Here is a 19,669-nt window from a genome sequence, read left to right on the forward strand (position 1 = left end):
ACCAGGGGACTGTCCTGACCCACCATCTAGATTTGCTCTAGAATCAGAGATTCAGTCCATTGTGCTGCTGACCTCCCTCTCTTGGCCCCCAGGGCACCTGGGGGCTTCAGGACGTGTCTGACTATGTGGCCAGGTGTGGAGTTGTTCATTCCCTCATCTTTGTGTCACCAGGAATAGTCTGTGATCATGGGCTGTGTTCTTTCTGTCTCAGGCAGGGAACGTGGTAACAGGGGAGATGGTCGAAGAGCTTATTCTTTCTGGAGCAGACATAATCAAAGTCGGCGTTGGACCAGGTAAGGCTTGCTGGGAAGTCCCGCAGGGGCTGTGTGGCAGGCGCTGGGGTGTGGGCCTTGGGGAAACTGGTGATGTGGTCAGAAGGGAGCCCCCGGGGGCCCCAGCCACAAGCATAAAGCCCTTTTCTTTTGGAAGTATCACACCACTTTTGGAAGTTGAGCTTCCAAAAGAAGCTCTTTTAGGAAATGTCATTGGGTTGCTTTCTGATGCCCCCACGGAGGGCTTACAGGAGCTGGGATGTGGGTAGAATGGGAGGTCCTGGTTTTCAGAGCACTAATGTGGAAGAAGAGAATGCAGGTTTCATCAGTGATCCCATGAACCTTGAAGAGGAAGGCCAGGGTGTGAAGAATCGTGGGGACGGTTAATGGACATGACTCCGTCTCCCCGCTCTCATCACCTGAACATATCCAGCTCTGTTTGCCTGTATCCTCTTGGGCATTCTCTCCTAGGACCACCCAATGGCATCTTGAGTGGGGGGGAGCAAGGCAGAGCCTTTCTCTCCTTGACCGAGCAGCTCCTTTCTCTCTGGGGCCAGGTGGCGGCCTGCTGTCCCTCTGGCGAGCCTTGAGCACGAGCGTGCCTGTTTCTCCCTCGCACATCCCCTTCCTAAACAAACACTAACGGTGGAGAGGAGGGAAGAAGCTATACATTCTCAGCTGGGAATAAAAAAATAGCAAAGATTTTTAAAATACCGCCCACCCAAAGAACACTACCAAAAAAGGAAGCAAACCGTCAAGCCATATGAGAAGAGTGTGGGAATGCGCGGCAGGGGGCAGGAGACATCGTTGTGTTGTTGACTTGGCACAGCCATCGGCCTTGCGGGAACCGGATGTGTATGAAGCAAGGATTAGGGAAGAAGAGGCTTCTGTAGGCTCCCCAGAGGACTGGAGTGTTTAATATCCAGGAAAACCCTCAAGATTGGGCTTTAGATACTTTATAGCTACTCGGGCCAACCAACGACGTAGTCCAAGCAAGAGGAATGACAGCTCCGGTTCTTACCGAGGAGCTCCCGGCTTAGGACAGGCTGTAAAAGACTGAGCTAGTAAAGAACAGGCTCCTAACAGACCAGGAAGACCCTTTCTTTCAAAAGCAGGACGCTCACGGGTCACCTGGTCCATCAGAGATACGTACAGAATGTCAACCAGCTGCCACTGCGCTGGGGGCGGGACATGAAGGTACATAGGTCGTCGTCTCGGCTCTCAAAGAGCTGTTCCTGAGGTACTCGAGGTAATTCCGAGCATGCAGCTGGTCTTGTTTCCTTCCTGCACTCCCTCTGCGTATACACTCTGGTTCCCCGGAATACTGAGGGTCCTTCTGAGGTCGCTGTGTGCCCCTCCCCCTCCCCCCAGCCCAGGCAGGCCTGTCTTAGTAGAACAGATATGACCAAAGAGGGTAAGAAGCTTTGTTAGAGGCCCTTCTTCAAACTGATTGGAGATGACATTTAAGTTTCATGAATTCTTTAGAGTAAAAATACTGAGTATTCCGTGAATGACAGCATTAAGAATGGGCGTCCTGCCTCTGTAACTGGGAGAAAACACGCATCTAATTTCTCCATTCAACCTGAGCATTAATCAAGACCGTTCCCATGCCTTGTTTGGAAGTCCTTCCTTGGCTCTTTCCAAGAAAGGTGACTGGCCTGATCTCTGTAGAGGTCTGTCCCTGGGGCAGAGCTCTGGAGCCCTGGGGGTAGAGACCCCCTGCCTTCCTGCGAGACTCTGGCTGTGGGGTGGGAGTGGAGAAAAGCCAATTAGGAAGGAGAGATTAGGAAATGAATCCTGCCTTGCACAATGCTGGTCTGGTGCGTGGGGCAGAGGGTGCTTTGGCAGGGAGAGGCGCTCTGCTGGCTCCAGGATTGTGGGCAGTGCACGTGAGGATGAACGTGAAGAAATGTTATTCTGCCCTGTAGCTGCATGGGTCGGAGGAAAGGGGCTCCTCCATCCTTCTGGTTTTCTTGCTGAATCCAGGCCTGGAATTGTGGATGTGGTTCTCTGCCTCTTCCTGTCCCCAAGGTCCTGGAGAGAGACCTGGAGGGTGGGGGGCTGTGAAGGCATCAGTGGTGATGGAGAAGTGGGGGTTCCAGTAGCCTTGCCCCTGGGCCTGATGGCCCTGGAGTTCAAGCCCCGTTGACGGAGCTGGGAAACAGGGGAGCCACAGGCATGTGGGTGGCTCATCTATTCTTAAGTTCACACATTCTTTTAGTGACTATTTATAGCCCCCTTCTCATGTAGGAGGCTCTGTTCTCAGCGCTGGGTCTACAACAATGACAGTCCGGGGAGCTTACCGTCCAGCGGAGAAAACACATTCCCTGCGCTCTTACACAAAGAATTATTTAAATGCCTCTGTTTGAAGTGAGCACTGTGCGGAACAACTCTCCCGAGGGAGTGACATTTAAGATAAAGCCTGAAAGATGAGAAGCATTGGCAGGACCAGGGGCTTGGTTCATAGGGAGTGGTTGGACAGAAGGTACAGCACGTACAGAGAATCCCCAGGGAGGGGGCAAAACTCCCTGTGCCCGAGGAACTGGACCGTCCCGTAGCTGGCGTGTAGGAGGGAGAGCGAGGTGGTGGCCAAGGAGGGTAGCAGGTGGACATTCAGGATTTTGGTCTGGGTGATCTTGGGGGGCCGGGGAGGGGTGCTCATTTGAGGGGAGGGAGGGTCTGGACTTGAACCGGGGGACAGGTGCTGGAGATGGTGGTGCTCTGAGCGTGACTCAGCCTGGACCTAGCTGGAACCATACCCTGCAGACGGGTCCACCCACCAGGACTGGGGTTGACTATGGGAAAGCCAGAGGTCAAGGACAGTTGAGGGCCTCTGGATGGCTGGTCCTGAAACAGAAGCTGGACCCGCATCCCAGGCTAGACGGGGACCCCGGACAGGACAGGCGGTCATGAGGACCAGGAGGCTGGGGCCCCCCGAGGACGGAGCTGGGCGGGAGGGGTGTGGGCATGGGCTTAGTGATAGACCGCAACCCCGTGCGTCAGTGTTTCCAATTCTGTTACATAGGCAAGGCCGAGAGGCTCAGAGAAGTTAGAAATTTGACAGAAGTTGAAGGCAAAGAGGCTGTGGGAGGAGCCCTGGGGGTTCCCTTGAAGTCTAGCATGGTGGTGCTGAAAGGCGCAGGCCATGGAGAGGGACTGGATACAAGCAGGCAGAGGTGGGGGCTGATGTCATGGTGAGTGGCGGTGACAGTGTCCCGGGCCTCAGCGGTTGACAATGATGAGGACCAGAGATCACGTGGCTTGATGGTGTGGCTCTCACCACCCGCCCCGCCCCGACAGAAGGAAAATGTTGTCATCTTGTGTCCCCTCCCCCAGTAAATCGGGGCTGGGCTGTGTGCCAGGGACGCAGTCTTGCTTCATAGCGCGTTCTGCTCATTCTCGACCATCTCTCTTTGGGCTCCACCTCTCCTGCCCTCCAGGTTCCGTGTGCACCACCCGCACCAAGACGGGAGTGGGCTACCCCCAGCTCAGCGCCGTGATCGAATGCGCCGACTCTGCCCACGGCCTGAAGGGACACATCATCTCCGTAAGTCTCCCACGGGGCAGGGGGATGGGTGTGAGAACATCTCGGGACTTGGGGGGAGGCCCCAGTTCCTGGGCCCCCGAGGAAGCCTGTTTCCTGGCTGCCCTTCGTCTCGTTGGCATCCTGTGGGCTTGGCCGTGAGCCTGGCACCTTGGTCCCAGCACGAGGTCCCACACACCTCGTGTGTCGCAGCAGGCATCTGGTCCCAGCCCAGTCGCATGTGGCAGAGACCCAGGCCCCCCTCCTTACTGACTCTGCACTGAGGGACGAAGACACGGGAGCCAGTAACGACTCACGGCGTCGGGTGGCGTGTTGGGGGATTTGTGGGGAGCCTGGAGAAGATGCCACATGCTTGTTTGCTACAAAGCACCCCAGCCTGGGTAGATCAAGGAAGAGGCAGTCCCTGTCTAGCAGGTGTGGAGGCTGGAAGTCCGAGCTTGAGGTCTCAGCGGGGTCTAGAGGGCTGCGGGGAAGGCTCTGTTGCAAACTTCCAGCGCCCATGGCTGGTGGCGCCATAGCTCCCGTCCTCATGTGGCGTCCTCCCTGTGCGTATGTGCGCGCATGTCCACCATTTCTCCTTTTGGTAAGGATGCCAGTCATGTTGGATTAGGGGCCACTGGTCGCTTACCGGAGTGAGAGTGGATCCAGTGACGTGTTGGGGGCAGAAGGAGGTTGCAGTAGGTTGAGGAGTCTATGGGAAGGGGTGAGACCGTGATCTAGCAGCACTTCCAGGAAGCTCCTGGCAGGACAGCAGCCTGGGATGCAGCCACTAAACATTAAAGATTGAGTGAATGAGTTAATGCCAAGTTAGTATCTGTCCTCAGCGTAGCCGTAATTCGAATCCTCCTTCGCTGATGTGGCAACCATTCAGACCATCGAAGAGATAATCCTGGCTCTCCCCTTCCAGGTAAAATGCTCAGAATAGGAAAGAACATGTGGGGTAAAATTGGGCAGACTCAGAACCATGGCTTCCACTTAATGTGTCTTTCTTTTTTAACATGATATTTTATATATATATATATATTTTTTCTCTTTTTTTTACGAATTCTGAATTCATAGTGTAATTGTAGTGGTTCCATAACAGTGTTGACTCGACTGTATTAAATTAAACTCTCAGACCTTTTCCCTGTCCAGTTGCTGAACCAGTCTCCCACATTAAGTAATTGATAGATGATTTAAAAAAAAATTTACAAATGCATCAGATTACATATCCCTGCAGAATGATGTCTTGTTGATTTCACCCCAGCTCTGCAACAAGTTGACCTGTGATTTCTGGACGTGCTTTGAGGATATGATGCTACTCTTTAAATACGTGCTCCTTCCCTCGTTTTGAGCCCCAGTTTAGCATTTGAGGGCTGTGACGGCTGTTGTCCTGTCCTGACCTCGTAGTCCAGGGCGGATTCCCATCCATTCTTCATGCAGGCTTTCCACCCATCCATCCAGTCCTTCAGCACGTTTTTATTGAGCATCTACTATGTGCTAGACAAGAAAGGTTTGTTGGTCGCTGACCGCTCTGAGACCCTGCATGCCTCACCCCTTTGCTGAGCTTTGGTCCCAGGGCCCGAGGGAACACTTATTTATTGTGTGCAAAAGGCTGAGTGCTGTGATCCAACTCACTGCACGGTCTCTGGGACACCAGTGGGTCCCAGGGGTTCCCTGGGGCCGCCTTCTGGGCTGGCTGCCTGAGAATCACCGGGGAAGCTTTCTTAAAAAGACATTCCTAGACCCCGTCTAAGCAAAGATGACTCTTATGAGGTTGGCCCTGAAAGCATCCTATGTAATTAGTCCTACATCTCTACCACATGACTGTTTTCACCATCAAGAGTCTTCCACAAAATTCGGGCCCTGTGTCCTGTATACCATTTCCATATCAGGGAGCTGTCAAATGAAGGGCTCTACTGGGAACATGTTCCGAGTTCCCCTACTTGTGTCCTTCTAGAAGTTTCACGCCTGCTTGTTGATAGAACCCTATTTGGGGAGGGTTGGGGGGGAAAGGGAGGCTCTGCTTGCAGTCAACTTGGGTTCTCTTTGATAAGCTTCTTTTAGTGGTTGTTTCAGTGCCGTGCCCAGACTAACAGCATCAGTATCAACTGAGAACTTGTTAGAAGTTCTCAGGCTTACCGAATCAGCAGCGCTGAAGGGGAGGCCCAGGAATGTGTTTTAACCAGCCCTCCAGGTAGTCGTGATGTGCTCTTGAGTTTGAGAAGTGCTGGTTCCTGTCGTGGCGTCCGTGTTCAGAGCCGGGTCTCGCCTGCCAGTGCCTGGGGAACGACTCCTCTGAGTTGGTCCAACAGGGACAGTGACCGCCCAGGCTTGCAGTCAGGGACCTCCCCGGTTCCCAGTAATGGTGAAAGATTACCCGGATGGGGGCCCACAATGCGTGTGTAGCTGGAAGGCCAGACGCAGTTCACAGGCTCACCTGGGATCGGCGCCCTTGACCTGAGCTCCTCCCTCCTGGCCAGCTGAGTGCCTTGGCATTCAGAGCGGCCGTTTCTGCGACTGCCCCTGTGTCTCACAAGCAGATTTCTCCCACTTGCCAGTCATCCCTAAAGCCACTGGAAACCCACCATGCGTTTTGGATCCTGCTACTCTGCCCAGTTGCCGTCCAGCTGTCTCCTGTCACACTTTGGTTGCTGAATTAGCACATCCACGCTGTTGAAATTCAGTAAAAAGGAAGTCACAGCAGGGGGCTGTTCGCAGGTGCTGATGCTCAAGGGGCTGGACTTGAATCGGGTTTCTATTTATTGTGGCCCACATGGGGTTCCGAGAGGCAGAGAGCTGTAGATTCAGGACACCCCCTATGTAGGTGAAGATTGAGGTGTGACTAGTTAGTTTTGTCTTGTCATCTGCTAGGGACATCACCCAAAAGAGAATTTTCAAGATGAAAACAGACTTAGAAGAAGGAATGACTAGTGTTTCCTGAGCATCTACTACCTTCCAGGCACAAGGCACTTTGAATTTCTGATTCTTGGAACAACCTGACAAACTAGCAGTTAGTTTCACTTGACAGGTGTATTAGGCAGGGGGCATGTGTGTCTGTGTGTGTGCACGTGTGTATGTGTGTGGCAAGAGAGGAGGTGGAGGAGGTATTTATTATAAGGAATTGGTTCATGTGATTATGGGAGCTGAGAAGTCCCAAGATGTGCAGGGTGAGTTGCCAAGCTAGAGACCTAGGAGAGCTGATGTTATAGTTCCAGTGTGAGTCTGAGGGCCTAAGAGCCAGGAAGAGCTCATGTTTCAGTTGAGTTAAAAGGCAGGAAAAAGCCCATGTTCATTCAGAGGCAGTCAGTCAAGAAAGATTCACTCGAGGAGGGTCAGCCCTGTTGTTCTGGTCATGCCTTCAGCTGATTAGATGGGGCCCACCCATGCCAGGAGGACAATCTGCTTTACTCAGTCTACCAATTCAAATGTTAATCTCATCCAAAAAAAAAAAAAAAAGAAGAGAGAGAAGAGAAAGAAAAGGAAAAGAAGAGAACCCTCCCAGAAACACCCAGACTAATGTTTGATGAGGTTTCTAAGCACTCTGGCCTATTCCAGCTGATACATAAATTAGCCTTTGCAACCAGGTGGGCTCCGAAGCTTCAGGATCTTAAGGAATTTGTCCAGCATCCCTACTGGCAACATTCAGACTGAGGCCTGTTTATCTTCCCTTGACTGCTTCCCCCCATTTGGAAAATGAGGAGGTCACGGTCAGTCTCCGATGCATGGTTAAAAGGGGAGGGATTCGAACCTCCAGTGAGTTCACGATCCACTGATAACCAAGCACTCTTTGGACTTTGTGCTGCTTTATATGACCTAGAAAGAAGTCCTGGGAGTAGACAGGGATCCCTATGGTCTCTTCTTGCCTCAAGCTCCAGCATTTTAATCAGTGCATTTTATAAAGAGTGCTTATCAAGGCTCAGGAGGCCCTGTATCATGAAGGATCCAGATGATTCAAAGTCATCCCCAAACTTTTCCTTTTCTGCGCATGGTCATCAGTGCTTATACTGGTCCACTGACCCTCTGCAGAAAAGTAAAGGCAGATCAGCAAATTTCTGATAATTTTAATGATTTAATATAGCATTTCAGAAGCAGTTAGACCATTCTTTCGCAAGACTTAAAGTTATGCTTAAAGTTAAAATTTTTTGAGGGTGAAAAATTCCTCAACAGGATAGGTTTAGCCTAGAAAAACTTAGAAAATACAGATAAATATAAAGGTTCCTGGAACTGTTAGCCTCTTAAGAGAACCACGGCTAATAATCTAATAAGTATGCTTCTAGACAAGTTTTATGTTTTTAAAATATTATTTATTTTTGTTTTTGGATGTTTTTATAATGTATACCTAACCAGAGTTGTAAGATCTTATTCTAACATTGTTGCTGTGTGACTTTGGGCAAGTCACTCAACCTTTCTGAGCTCCCCTCAGTCCGCCCCCACCCCCGCCCGTTTACAGAAATATCAACTTCAGGTGCTTCTGGTGTTTGAATGGAAAAATGAAATTGTAACAGCCCCGGCACATAGTAGGTGCTTGATTTGAATTCCCTCTGCCCGTCCCCGTACTTGCTTTTCCCGCCCTTGGTTTTAGAGCAGGGCAAGTATTCTTAAGAAGAAAAGATATGCCGATAGTTCACAGACAGAGTTCCATGATGCTTTTTCTCCTGAAATACAACGGGAACACTCTTGAAAAACAAAACAAGCAGTTCTTTGAATATTTGCACATTGTTTTTGAAAACGTTCCGGCACCTGTGATGTTCCTGTGCAAAAATAAATGTGTGTCTTAGATCGCAGAGCTCTGCCCCTCCTGCCCTTGCCTCCTGACAGCATGAAAAGGACGCTTTGAACAGCTTCTGGAAATCACCCGTGAACAGGAGTAGGGAGCAGACTCCTTTGCCCTAAAGCATATCACAACATCGGGTTGCAGGGGGTTAAATGCGCAGTCTGGTGTGGTTGGTCTGCCTTATATAAATGCATTTCCAAGTACAGTGAGCAGAAGATGCTGCTGTAATTCGGATTTCCTCTCGGGGGCACGTCACGGAGCCTTCTTAACCGTGGTCGTCTTGGCCCATTCTGGGAGGAGAAGAGCTCCTTTTCAAGGATCCCAGTGGCCTCCTCCCTAACCACAAGAATGTGGAATTTTCTGGGTCCCACATGAACCGCTGTGGCAGTCACAGCTTGCAAGCCTGGGAGTGTGTTGTGTGGTGTGTGTGTGTGTGTGTGTGTGGTTTCAAGTCCAAAAATGTCCTCCTGTAATGGGGGTGTGAATTTGTTTAATCTTCTTAGGTCATGTGTTTGAAAGCCTATCGAGTATAAAACTGGTTTTGGTAAAGAGATAACGTATTAAAAGAAGTTGCAGGGCCAGTGAAGGGCATGGAGGGGGCTTGTAGCTTTGGAAGAGGAAGTAGATACGCCAGAGCTTGGGCCCCAGCACACAGCAGCAGGAAATGACCACTCCCCAGCACCCGTGGCCCTCCGGGGGTCAGAGAGATGACACGTGACTGTAGGCTTTATCACATCTCAGAGATAGGTGTTTTTTTGCTTTTTGTTTTTGTTTTTGTTTTTTTAAATGAAAGATCTTTGGCAGCCCCACATCAGGACGAGCCTCTTGGCACTGTTTTTCCAACAGTCTTTGCCTCCTTGGTGTCTGTGGGCTGCATTTTGGGTAATGCTCACCAAATTTCCACTTTTTCATCCTTGCATTCTGTTACAGCGATCTGTGATCGTTGATGACGGTTCAGCCAAAGTTCAGGAGATGGTTGGCATTTCTTAGCAATAAAGTTTTTTTTTAAATTAAGCTGTGTACCTTTTTTTTTAGACAGTAAAGCTGTCGCACAGAGGAGTGTACACATAATTTCTCTCTGCGCTGGGGAACCACAAAATTCATTTGACCCACTTTGTTGGGATACTCACTTTATTGCTTGTGGTCTGGAACCAAACCTGCAATATTTCTGGGGTGTGCCCGTAACAGACGCGATGGAGGAAATCGTTACAGGCAATAAATATTCATAAAAAAAAAAAAAAGAGTTCAAGCTTTCACATCCACCTTTGGATCCCAACTGCAAAGAAGTTAAGGAGGCAGAAATTAAGTTATAGCTCATGGAGTGACAGGTCTTAAAAGCAGATAAAAAAGGGAAATGAGTCACAGAGACCCCCCATTCTCCATGGGAGATGGTGGTCATCGCGGTTGGCTGGATGCCCTCCGGCTCTGGGGGCACACACCCCCTCCTGCCAGTTGTGACGCCCGGTAGCCCAGACAGCCTGTGTCCTCAAGGCAGGTGGGTCCTACCTTCCAGGGACAGGTGCTTGCCTCTGAGACCTTGGTGCTCCTCCTAGACCCGCTCTGAGCTCAGAACCCTGGGCCTTTGCCTCTCTCTCCGTGGCGTCTGGTGGCAACTCCGGGCCACCCTCGCTGGCCTTCTCCTTGGACGTCACACAGACCACATTGGGAAGAGCAGGTAGCAGCTTGTGTTGGTAACGGTGCCCGGCAGGCTCTGTATTCTGGAAGCCCCACACTGTGCTGCTGGTGTTCCCCGCCCACCCCCCGCCCACCCCCATGGCTGCACAGTGCTGAGCTGGGCAGCCCAAGGTGACCGCCCTGCTGGGCATTAAAGCAGCTCCAGGCGTGTGCTCTCTGTGGGTAGAGTGGGGATCAGGAAGGTACGTTTGGTTTTAAGCTAACTGGGCCCATTACGGGAAGGTGGATGGCCCTGGTCAGGCATCCGGCTTCCGGGGTGGGCGGGGGGCGGGGGGCGGGGATGCAGACAGGTGGGCAGGTGGTGGGTGAGGCAGACCCAGAGAGGAAACCCCAAGAGGCTGGGGGATGAAGGTGTAATATCGACGGGAGCAAACTTAAGTCCAAACACAGTGACTGAGGAAGGCTGGAACTGGAGTGGACTCTGAGGGTCGCTTTTTTGGCGGCGGGGGGGGGGGCTTGCCCTTGGCTGAGGGTGCGTTGGAGAGCCCCTCCTGATGACCTAATCGCCCCAGGGGAGGGGGACCGCCTGGCCAAGGGTGTCCCCGCTGACTTGACACCCTTTCCTTGCTTTTCCCTCTTTGAAGGACGGAGGCTGCATGTGTCCAGGAGATGTCGCCAAAGCCTTTGGTAAGAGGACAGGGAGGGAGGGGCGGGAGTTCCCGGCCACGGCGCGAGCTGGCCTCCGGTGGGAACCTGAATGAAGAGGCGGGACGTGCTGGGAAATTCTGGGCCAGTCCCGAGTTTCCCCGTCCCTGGATTTCAGCCCCGATTGGCCAGAATCCTGACTGTTGGTTTGGTTCTGCGGAGCCGGCAGGGTGCCCAGGGGGTGGAAGGGGGTAGACAGCCTGTAAGCCAGGAGTGGGTGAGGTCATGGCTTAGACGGCGCAGGGAGCCCGGAGGAGGCCAGCACCAGGTCTGAAGCACAGCGACTTCAGGGAGGGTTTCCAGGTTCTAAGTTGGGGCAACCTTGAGGGAAGGGCGAGTGTCCCTCCGAAGTTTCTCCCCTTCCGGACTGAGGAGCCTGTGTCCCACCAGGGGGCAGCAGCGGCCAACTGTGATGCGGGGGGGGGGGGGGGGGGGGGGCGGCTTTGGGGGAAGGGCAGGGGGCGGGGGCGGGGGTGGGAGGGGGCTGGCCTTTTCTTGGGAAAGCCCTAGTTTTCCCCATGTTGTGCCTTGCACTTGCCACTTGACCTTGGCATAGTGCGTGCAGATTGTGCGTGCCCAGGGGTGACAGAAAAACAGCCCATGCGGCCCCACCCCCTTTTCTGAGGCCAGGGCCAAGTTCACGGTTGACTCCTCCCCCCCTTTTTTCCTGTGGAGGTGAACTTTCTGTCTCAAGTGTTCCTACGGAGTGCCAGGGGTCCTTCCCCTTACCTGCATTTGGCACCTTCTACGTTTTCTGACTACTGCTTTGGAGACCTTCCCATGAACTGTCTTAGGTTTAGGCTTGGATTCCCTGCCTCCCTCCAGTTTCCCTCCCTCTCTCTCTCTTCTCTCTCTTTTTCTTCTAATAAAATACTGATGGGGACAAGGAGACAGGGACAGGATTCTTAGCAGCGGGGTTCTGTACCAACCCTGGGGAACGTCCTGCAAACAGGCAGCCTTCTGATGTAATCCCCTTCTGATTGTGTGTCTTGGTTACGGAAGGGAACACACGGGTCCTCTGTGTCATCCCAGGCGCCTACTTTATAGTTGAGCCTGAGGCTCTGAGAGGTGAGTGTGACAAAGTGAGGGTCCCATAGCTGGTGGCCGAGCAAGGGGAGTTAGGACCCCTGCTCCGCTTGTGTGTGCATGCCTGCTTTATCTGGATCACGAGCCACAGACCCCTTGGGCTCCCTGCACAGACTAGGAGCAGGCACGCTTTTCAAGGGACCGATTGGTGAAGAAGGTGCCTCGTTAGGTAACGGTCCCTGGTCTTTGGAATCCGCTGTGACATCTTTTCCTTCGCTCTTTTTCCGGGGAGCCTGGCCTGGCCTGGGCTGAGGCTCGGCGGAGGGCGGGAGAGGGGCTGCGTCCGTGAAAATGTTGGTGCGGGAGGGACGGGAGAACGCTCAGAGACAGAAATAATCGGAAGCCACTTCAAAGGCTTGTCGGGGTGGGTCTGTGCTCTGGGTTCGTGCTGTTGACATCTGCTGCTGGGGTTGTGGTCATTGCAAGACCTGGCTGGACACTGATCTTCCTCTGCCCCGTCGAAGTCATGGCAGGGCAGGTGGGGTGGGGGGCAAACCTCCCTTTCTCCCCAAGTAAGTCTCAACGTAAGATCCTCCACCCCCATTTGTTACTGAAAATTGATAAAACGCATCTAAAAAATTTTTATTACAATTCCAATTTTTGAAAAACAGAAAATCCAGCCTGGGTAACCTGCCCTAATTATGCTCTAGCCAACCCCCCTCGCCACCCCCCCCCACAATGTTCGCTGTGTGTTCCTTCTGCACAAGTTACGTGGCTTCCAATATTTAACATTGGGTTTTAGCTTAATGACTTCAGGCTTCTTAAACACACAGGCAGCACTCAAAACCTCTTGGTGCTTCCTTAGGTCAAATCAAGAAGGAGAAGTACACTGAAGTCATTCAGATGCAGACTGCAGGAGAGATAGTAGGTTTCAGTCCGTTGTGAGGTCTTCCATGACCTACAGAAGCAGAGTGTGAGGGTGCCGATAGACTCAGGTAGACCAGATGCCTGATGAGGGCACTGGTGGGGTGACTATTGGGGATGAAATCGGGGAACATGCTGTAGAAAATGCTACCTCGTTTTTGTTTTTGTTTTTGTTTTTTAAGATTTTATTTATTTGACAGAGAGACCACAAGAGCAGGAACACAAGCAGGGGGAGTGAGAGAGGGAGAAGTAGGCTTCTCACTGAGCAGGGAGCCTGACGCGGGGCTCGATCCCAGGACCCTGGGATCATGACCTGAGCCGAAGGCAGATGCTTAATGACTGAGACTCCCAGGTGCCCCCGTGCTGCCCACTTCTTACTGCCGCTCTGATGATGAGACTCAGACAAGCTGTGTATGGAGGGTGGTCCTAGTCCGTCATTGGTTACCATTAAGACCATTAAGGACTGTCCACCGCCTTAGCCTTCAACTGTGTCTCTTTCTCTGAGTGTCCATCTCCCCCCACACAAGCCTTCTTCACTTTTTCCAGAAAGGGAGAGGTCGAGCTTTTCTCCTGACGATGGCTGGGAGCAAGGAGCGGGGCGGGGTGGAGGGGGGGTCGGATTGGGAGTCGCACGTCGATCCTCCTGGGGCCGATTTTCTCTGAGCTCTTTGCCATGCGGCTGCTTTTTGTCCTACTGTTGGCGTCTAGGCGCTGGCGCGGATTTTGTCATGCTGGGAGGGATGTTTTCGGGCCACACGGAGTGTGCTGGAGAGGTGATCGAGAAAAACGGGCAGAAGCTGAAGCTATTCTACGGGATGAGCTCCGACACGGCCATGAAGAAGCACGCGGGGGGTGTCGCTGAATACAGGTGAGCCGCGGACATCAGTGCCTCGGGAAGGAGTCGCAACACGTGGTCTGCTTGTTAAATAGTCCCGGCTTTTATGCAACTGGCATTTGCTGTGTGTGGGACCCTCAGAAGGCACCAAGGTTCGGGGACAGGATAAAAATATGACGAAAGGGGGATGTGCAAGCAGGTGGGCCTCCTGCTCGGCCAGTCTGGGAGGTGACGCTCCAGACTTTCCCAGGGGTCAGGCAGGCAAGGGTCTTTTTGCTTCGTCCTTCCGGTGGAGCCTTCCGAGAGCTCTGAGTGAGCCCCGTCACCGCCCATCTCCAGCCTGGAACGAAGTCAGGCTGCAGGCATCGGGTTGAAGCCTGGGTTTCCCATTGCGTCTGAAACAGGCGTGGTGCACACTGCTGCGTGGTCAGGCCTTTCTGGAAGGTGCTGTGTTTCCCCTACGGCAGGACTCTCACCTGCCTCCAGGCTCTGACGGTTGACACAGGCAGCATTTTTAGCCATTTAATTGTGTTAGCACAGAAGGGATGATGGCTTCTGCTTTTTTCTTTTTTTCTTAAAACAAATCTGTGATCCCCAAATATAACCCGGCCTTTTCTGTTTCACTTCCATGTTAATTGTCTGCATGTGTGTTTGAAGAACCTCAGGACAGCACATATCCACTCCGTGGCCCTGTTCCCTAGAAACTGCCGGTGTCTCTCCTCAGCATTAGCTTGAGGACAGGTCGCAGGAGGTGGACTTTCTCACCAGGGTGTCCGCTGGGAGGGAGGGGTTGCCTTTCTCTGGGAAGCCTCGGGCACCGGGTCGGGAGCTCCAGCCCTCCCTGGTGGACACCCCGCATTCCCTACCATTCATCCCTCACCCGAAAGCTTATCTCGAGGACACGGGAAGCAGGGGTGTTGTCCGAGGTTCAAGTCATGCTGGAGGTAAATCTCAGCACCCCACTGAGATTCATGGGGCGGGCGGGAGGCGTGGGATGCTCTCCCAAGTGTTCTGTGCTTCAGTGTGGGGGGACCGGTGGACTGATGTCCGATCTCATTCTCCTCTTATGAGGGGACCTGCGTCAAGATGCCACAGTGTGGGGAAGGCAGGGTGGGAGAGGGGAATAGGGAGCTAGGTCTCACCCGCATCCTGGAAACTTCACAAAGTGAGAACAAGAGGATTCTCCTTCCGGTGCAGCCTCAGAAGGCTCTTTCTCCCACATGGTGCCCCATGGAGGAGCTGGCGTGGGTAATGAGGGTGGGCAGGGGGTCCGTCACTGCCTCAGTGCCCCTCTGGACCTCTGGCGGCCCCCCTGGACCTCAGAAGCTTCACCCTTTACCAGCCACCACTGACCCTACCCCGGGGCCCGTGTCTGCTATGCGCTGCCACGTTAGGTGGAGCCCTTGTGGTTGGGTGACCGCTAGATGCTTTGCCTGGAGGACACTCGGTACCTCTAGCTACATCTGTTCTGGGTTCTAAGGAAACTAGACCGGAGAGGGCAGACCAGGCTATGCCGCACACAGCAGCTGAGGCACCGAAAGAAAAAAATCCCCTTCTGTCGTTTCAGCAGGGTTTAGACAAAACAGAAAATAGAAGATTCTGGAAGTGGTTTCAGATCTTAGGAGAGGCAGGTGCTAACGGCATTTGAAGCTCAGTCTGGAGGCAGCCGAGCCCTGCAGGCTGCCTCTGTTTTTCTCTGTGTCTCTGTCGACTCTGCTTCCCTGGCTCCCTCCCCTTTCCCTGGCAGTTTGCTGCCCCCTCCCCACAGTTTCCTCACAATCGTCCTCCTTTGATGGTCGTATTTAATGAAGGTAAAGCTATTTATGCTTTGCTGGTTCCTTCCCAGCCATTAACCATTTACGCCTCACACTGGCCCTGGGAGACAGATCAAAGTACCTTCATTTACCAGACAAGAGGACGTGAACCTCAGCAATAAACATCTTGCAAAAGGGGCCGGTCACCCATCAGCAAAGAGGCTAGATTCTCATCTAGAATGAGATGGCTTTCCATGGCCTGCCTGGGGCTTACTGGAAGTCAGAATCTAGATGACTTCCAGTAAGCCCCAGGCAGGCCATGGAAAGCTTTTTCAGAAGTGAAATGGCGGGTCATCGCGGGCACAAGTGTGTAGGTGTTGGTCCGTGGTCACGGAGTGCGGGACGTGAGCCGTCTTGGGTGTGGTGAGGGATGGGCGTCAGGAGCTCGATGCTCTGAGCCAGCCCCCGAGGCCAGCCCTGGCTGCAGTCAGTGGTTTAGGGAGGGAGATCTCGTCCCACTTCAGGACTGGCTTGCCTGTGTGGATTCCAAGGCACGAGAGTCAATACCATTTTGAAATTCTAGGCGAGGAGCTTCTGATTGAGAGATGCTATCTTTTTTCTAGTTGAGGAGACCAGCTAAAGAAAGCTCCAGAATTTGTTAACCATTAGAATTTCTAGATTGCCTGGGCCTCAGATGAGGGCTAGGGTTTTGCATAGATTGGACATTTCCTTCTGGTAACGCCCCTCCAAAGGCAAGTCTGGACCGCATGTCCCTGCTACCCGGTGGGGGGGGGCAGGGGGAGGCTTGAGTTGTGCATTTTACAGCTCTTGCTCAACTGAAGCATGGGGCTGCATCCCGATAAACCCATCTTAAGGTAAAAATAGGATAAACTGAAATGAGCTTGAGATGCTGAACCCACTAAACATCCTTGCTTAGCCTGGGCTACCTTACTTGTGCTCAGAACGCTGACGGTAGCCTGCCATGGGCAAAATCATCCAGCACCGGGCCTGTCTGATAATCAGGGGTTGAAGGTCTCTACTGAGAAACAGACCAGTTGTACGGGTGCAGAGTGCTTGTCCCCCCTCCCAGTCCTCGGGCTGATGTCAGTGCAGCCACCGGGGACCCCCATCACCAGTTAGGATTGTTTGCGCATCACTAGCCTGGGAAAGGATCCAAGTTCAAAATCCGGTTTGCTTTCTACCAAGTGTGTATCGCTCGCTCACTGTGGTGAAGTCAGACCACTGTGAGCGGGAGGCTGGCTGTATTGCTACCTTCTTCCTCCTGATGGTCGTCCTCGAGGACACTTGGGTCTGCTTGGAGAGCTGGCGTGTGGGAGGGCGAAGCCCCGGGCTTCTGTTGTTGATCAGGGAGGGTGACAAGAAGAGATGGTGGCAGGGGTCACTCTAGGTGATCGGCCCAGGCTCTTCTTCCCCTGGGGAATCTGGGGCTTTGGGTCAGGGGGACACTGGTCTCTGGATGAAGCTAGAGGAGAAGGGCGGCGTTGGTTTCTCTTAGGGGTAGAGTGGAGGCCCGTAAGTGACGGGGTGCCCCTGAGTGAGGAGGGCACTTTGCGGGGGAAGGTGTGTGTCCCTTCTTCCAAAGCCGCTGGTGCCCCTGGCAGCCGGCAGCATGGCGGTGTGTTTCGGGAGGGGCCTCGCCTTCATCTGAGCTGCTGCTGCGACCACCTACCCCTAGCAGTGTGGGCATTTAGCTCCGGGAGTGTGCCGGGGGGCTGTTGGCTGCTGAAAGGGCTGAAGCTGGGAATAATTCCGGCTGGGTTTGTAAAGGAGGGAAAAAAAAGCCAGATTCAAAGACAAGCTTCTCTTTTCTTGCAGGGCCTCTGAGGGCAAGACTGTGGAAGTGCCTTACAAGGGGGATGTAGAAAACACAATTCTGGATATTCTTGGGGGACTGAGGTCTACCTGCACTTACGTGGGGGCCGCGAAACTCAAAGAGCTCAGCAGGAGGGCGACATTCATCCGAGTGACCCAACAGCACAACACTGTGTTCAGCTAACCCTGAGGATGAGGTGACGTCCGGCTCGAGGCCGCGTCCACGCACACCTGCTTGCCCACCGCCCTCGTGTTACATCAGAGCTGCTGGCCACTCCTGAATGGTGGACTACTGCCTCCTGCTCCCCTCCCTGCCCCCTGGAGGCTTTGGGGCTCCCCTGGTGCCTTCGGGGGGCACTGGAAGCAGGGCATTGACTGGGTCAGTGGTCAGAGCCCAGCTGCCTGGAACTCATAACCTCATTGTTAAAACTAACTCACCCTTTCCTTTTCTTTTCTTTCTTTTTAAAGAAAAATGGTTTCACTTTAATATAATGCAATTATCTTAAGACTTGGTGGAGTGCTGGAGTTTGCATTTGCTGGAAACAAGTTGTCAGGGGAGCTGGGGGTTTCCTACCTTCTTGCCCTGCTTGGCCGTTAGCAGTTAAGGCATGGCGGGAGGGGGGGATAGGGGTGGCCGGGCCAGTCAGAGCCACTGGGCTCCCCTCTTCTGCTTTTGGTTGCCAGCAAAGGACCAAAGCACCTGACTAGACCCATGAACTTGAAGAAGTGGTCCCCTTTTGGATCTGAGGTATGGTGACGTGTCTCCACCACCTGCATTATATGTGCCTTTTGGAATCAGGTATCTGGCACTCTGGGGTCATTGTTGCTTTGGGGATACCGTCCCTCTCCTGGTTTTTCAGTGAGTTTTGTTTTCCCTCCTCTCTTCCCTCCTCAGTCCCATCCGGTCAGGTTGGCCTCTCTCTTAAAGAGAACAGACATTATTTTGAAGTTCACGAGATGTTTTCTTCAAAGGCCATCCACCAAAAAATTGGCAAGTGGAATCCTTCCTGAAAAACAGCCAAAACTTTGACCAGCAGTTTTCTACAAGTCATTGGTTGAAAATAGGAGTTAGAACTAGTCCCTTGTCAAGGCCATTCATACTTTTGAGGAAGGACCACATGGTGTTCACTGACTGGTGACAATGGTATTTTCTTGGAGAATGGACCCATGGCCTTGGAGGAATCCTGCTGCTGACTATGCTTGTTTGAATAGTGAACATGGCTTTATTAATGATGACTGGCCACTGCTTCTGGAGTGTTCCTTGAGCAGTAGGACTGGAAAGTATATGCAGGCCAGGATGTTTTGCTTTATTTTCTTTTGAACGAGGCTTAATGAAGCAGAAAAGAGTCTATTTTCCTTGAAAAAGCAAATGACTACCCTGGAGTAGAGAAGGGTCACGCGTGCTGCTGTTTAAGGACAGATTAATGGCCCGAGGCCTGTGGTGAACTGCCACCACATCAAGGGTCCATCCAGCCCATAATGTTCCAGGAGAGTCAGGTCCGTTTGCTGGACCACTTAAAGGTCCAGCAATGTGAACTCTGTTGTCACACTTTTCCCCCCCTTCGATCCACTGAGGATAGTTCTTGTACTTGTGGAGACCTAAATGGGCCAGCCTTTTGCGATGAAGGGCTGGAGAATGTTTAACATCAGGAGAGAGATGTGGGGTTTGCCTGGAGGCGCCCCCCCTTCTCTGTTGGCTAGTCTGAGGTTTGAGGCACCTGTGGAAGATAGTTTCTGCTTAAGTCCTTCAGTGTGTTGGTTTTAAGAGATTCTCTGTTGCAAAATAAGGGAGAGAAGGAAAGGAAAGGTCTTAAGCCCATTCCAAATGCACCAGCCGTAGTAAGGGGGACTTTGAGGGCACACCCCTGCCTGAGCTCGGGCTGGCCCCCAGAGGGAGTGGTCTGGGAGGGGGACCCCCAGCAGCCCGCTGGAGGCTGTGCTCTTTTCAGAGACCTGTTGCCGGCTCCATCCAGCTCGTGTACAGATTGTGCATCTTTGTTTCCACGAGCTGGAAGCAGGTCCTTGAGCTCACCTAGTTTTTAGGGAAGTGAATCACTTTGAAGCAGAGATTTTTGCAAAAAAGCACCCCAAAAGCTCCATTATGCTTTGCTTTAATCAGTTCATCTCTGCCTCCCATGTTCAGGGGTGCAGGGGAGCCCCGTGCTTGGGGCACCTTCAGACCTGGTATCAGGCAGGATCCCTGAGTGTCTGCTGCAACTTGCAAGCCTTCCTGTGCAGGAGTCGGGGTGGGGGTGGGGGCGGGGGCGGGGTCTGTGAATGAGATGTCCTTCACCTTAGCAGCTCCTGCATGGTGCACCTTTCTTCAGCACTGACATTCACAGCACTCAGGACTTCAACTCTGAGTCCCAAGAGGAGAGTCGGGGC

The 19,669-nt window shown here is 52.8% G+C and overlaps 1 protein-coding gene across 1 annotated transcript in view; it reads left to right on the forward strand.

The window, feature by feature from the left end:
• The window catches only part of GMPR (guanosine monophosphate reductase), a 41,163-nt gene extending 23,373 nt beyond the window's left edge, over nucleotides 1-17,790 (forward strand). Inside the window, exons 5-9 of the mRNA XM_004761281.3 lie at nucleotides 212-293; nucleotides 3,713-3,819; nucleotides 10,852-10,894; nucleotides 13,571-13,730; nucleotides 17,288-17,790. Of these exons, the coding sequence (XP_004761338.1) occupies nucleotides 212-293; nucleotides 3,713-3,819; nucleotides 10,852-10,894; nucleotides 13,571-13,730; nucleotides 17,288-17,468 (573 nt within the window). The 3' untranslated portion in view covers nucleotides 17,469-17,790. The remainder of the gene's footprint in view (nucleotides 1-211; nucleotides 294-3,712; nucleotides 3,820-10,851; nucleotides 10,895-13,570; nucleotides 13,731-17,287) is intronic.
• Nucleotides 17,791-19,669: the final 1,879 nt, after the last annotated feature.

This window comes from Mustela putorius, unplaced genomic scaffold (assembly GCF_011764305.1).
Source record: "Mustela putorius furo isolate JIRA1106 unplaced genomic scaffold, ASM1176430v1.1 tig00000831_pilon_pilon_pilon, whole genome shotgun sequence".
NCBI classification, from domain to species: Eukaryota; Metazoa; Chordata; class Mammalia; order Carnivora; family Mustelidae; genus Mustela; species Mustela putorius.